Source organism: Anneissia japonica, unplaced genomic scaffold (assembly GCF_011630105.1).
Source record: "Anneissia japonica isolate Jap-2015-1 unplaced genomic scaffold, ASM1163010v1 scaffold70499_len1038_cov154, whole genome shotgun sequence".
Classification (NCBI taxonomy): domain Eukaryota; kingdom Metazoa; phylum Echinodermata; class Crinoidea; order Comatulida; family Comatulidae; genus Anneissia; species Anneissia japonica.
Window position 1 is genome coordinate 1 of NW_022725913.1, and position 1,038 is coordinate 1,038.

The window sequence follows — 1,038 nt, forward strand, 5'->3', positions numbered from 1 at the left end:
AGGTATAAGATTGAAAATATGATGAATTACTGGAAGAGCAACCTCAGTAATGATATTCATCAACGCAAAATGCTGTGCACTGCTCTGAAACAACATAAGCTCAGGAAACTAGCTAAAGAATTATTTGAGAGTGAAATTGGCAATGAAAATCTTGACACTCAGGAAGCAGGTAAGTACCTCAAGGAGTTCAAAAATCGTATTGGAAACCCTTTTTTTCTACAGCTTGTTTCTATTTTGTTAACACGTAAACTAACACATAGTAACAACAGATGTCAGTTACAATTGTTTTTTATTCATTGCATATCATCTATGTTTTCTAATTAGGAAAATGTTTTAATGATCAAGATTTGCTGTTTATCTGTGACAAACTGGATCCCGAATCATGGAGGAGACTGGGAGTGCGTCTTGGACTTGAATGGACCGATGTAAAAAAGGTAGCAAAAAACAACAGACTGGTTGAAGACCGCATCATGGAATTGCTGGTTACTTGGAGGGATGACCAATCAAAGTGCCAACAAGTACCAATCATGGTGAATGCTTTGAGACAACAGAAGTTTTTTGGACTTGCACAACGTGTATGTGAAAAGCATGGTTACAGTGACGAGGCAGAAGTTGCACCAAATCAGATAAATCTGCCGCAAATTCAAACGCAAGGGCAAGGTTAGTGAAAATCTGTTGCCATTTTGCACTTGCTGAGAATCATTACATCCCTTGCATCACGTTATGTAGTCCAGTGGCTGTTCAGACAGGCCTAGACCCCTTGTCGTCCAGCGAATGACTAGTTCGTCAAATCAAAAATTAAAAATATTAATTTTGCCTGTCCAGATAACATTATAGTGTATTAAGTGTAGCCTGGGTTCAAGGCCATAAATGTGGGTTACTCAATATCTATTGTGCAAGGTTAGTGAAAATCTAATACAAAAATACTGCTATTCTCTAAATGTGTTACCATTTTCACACATCCTGAGAAACAATCACGTTTTATGCTGTTTTATGCAAATAAATATATTCCAACATTATTTTCTCCTAACTTGGTCA

At 37.1% G+C, this 1,038-nt stretch overlaps 1 protein-coding gene across 1 annotated transcript; it reads left to right on the forward strand.

The window, feature by feature from the left end:
- The first annotated feature begins 17 nt into the window (after positions 1-17).
- LOC117112976 lies at positions 18-680 on the forward strand. Its single transcript, XM_033256199.1, has 2 exons — positions 18-169; positions 325-680. Exons 1-2 carry the CDS (start codon positions 19-21, stop codon positions 663-665), a joined length of 492 nt encoding a protein of 163 aa, XP_033112090.1. The 5' UTR covers position 18; the 3' UTR covers positions 666-680.
- The last annotated feature ends 358 nt before the right edge of the window (positions 681-1,038 follow it).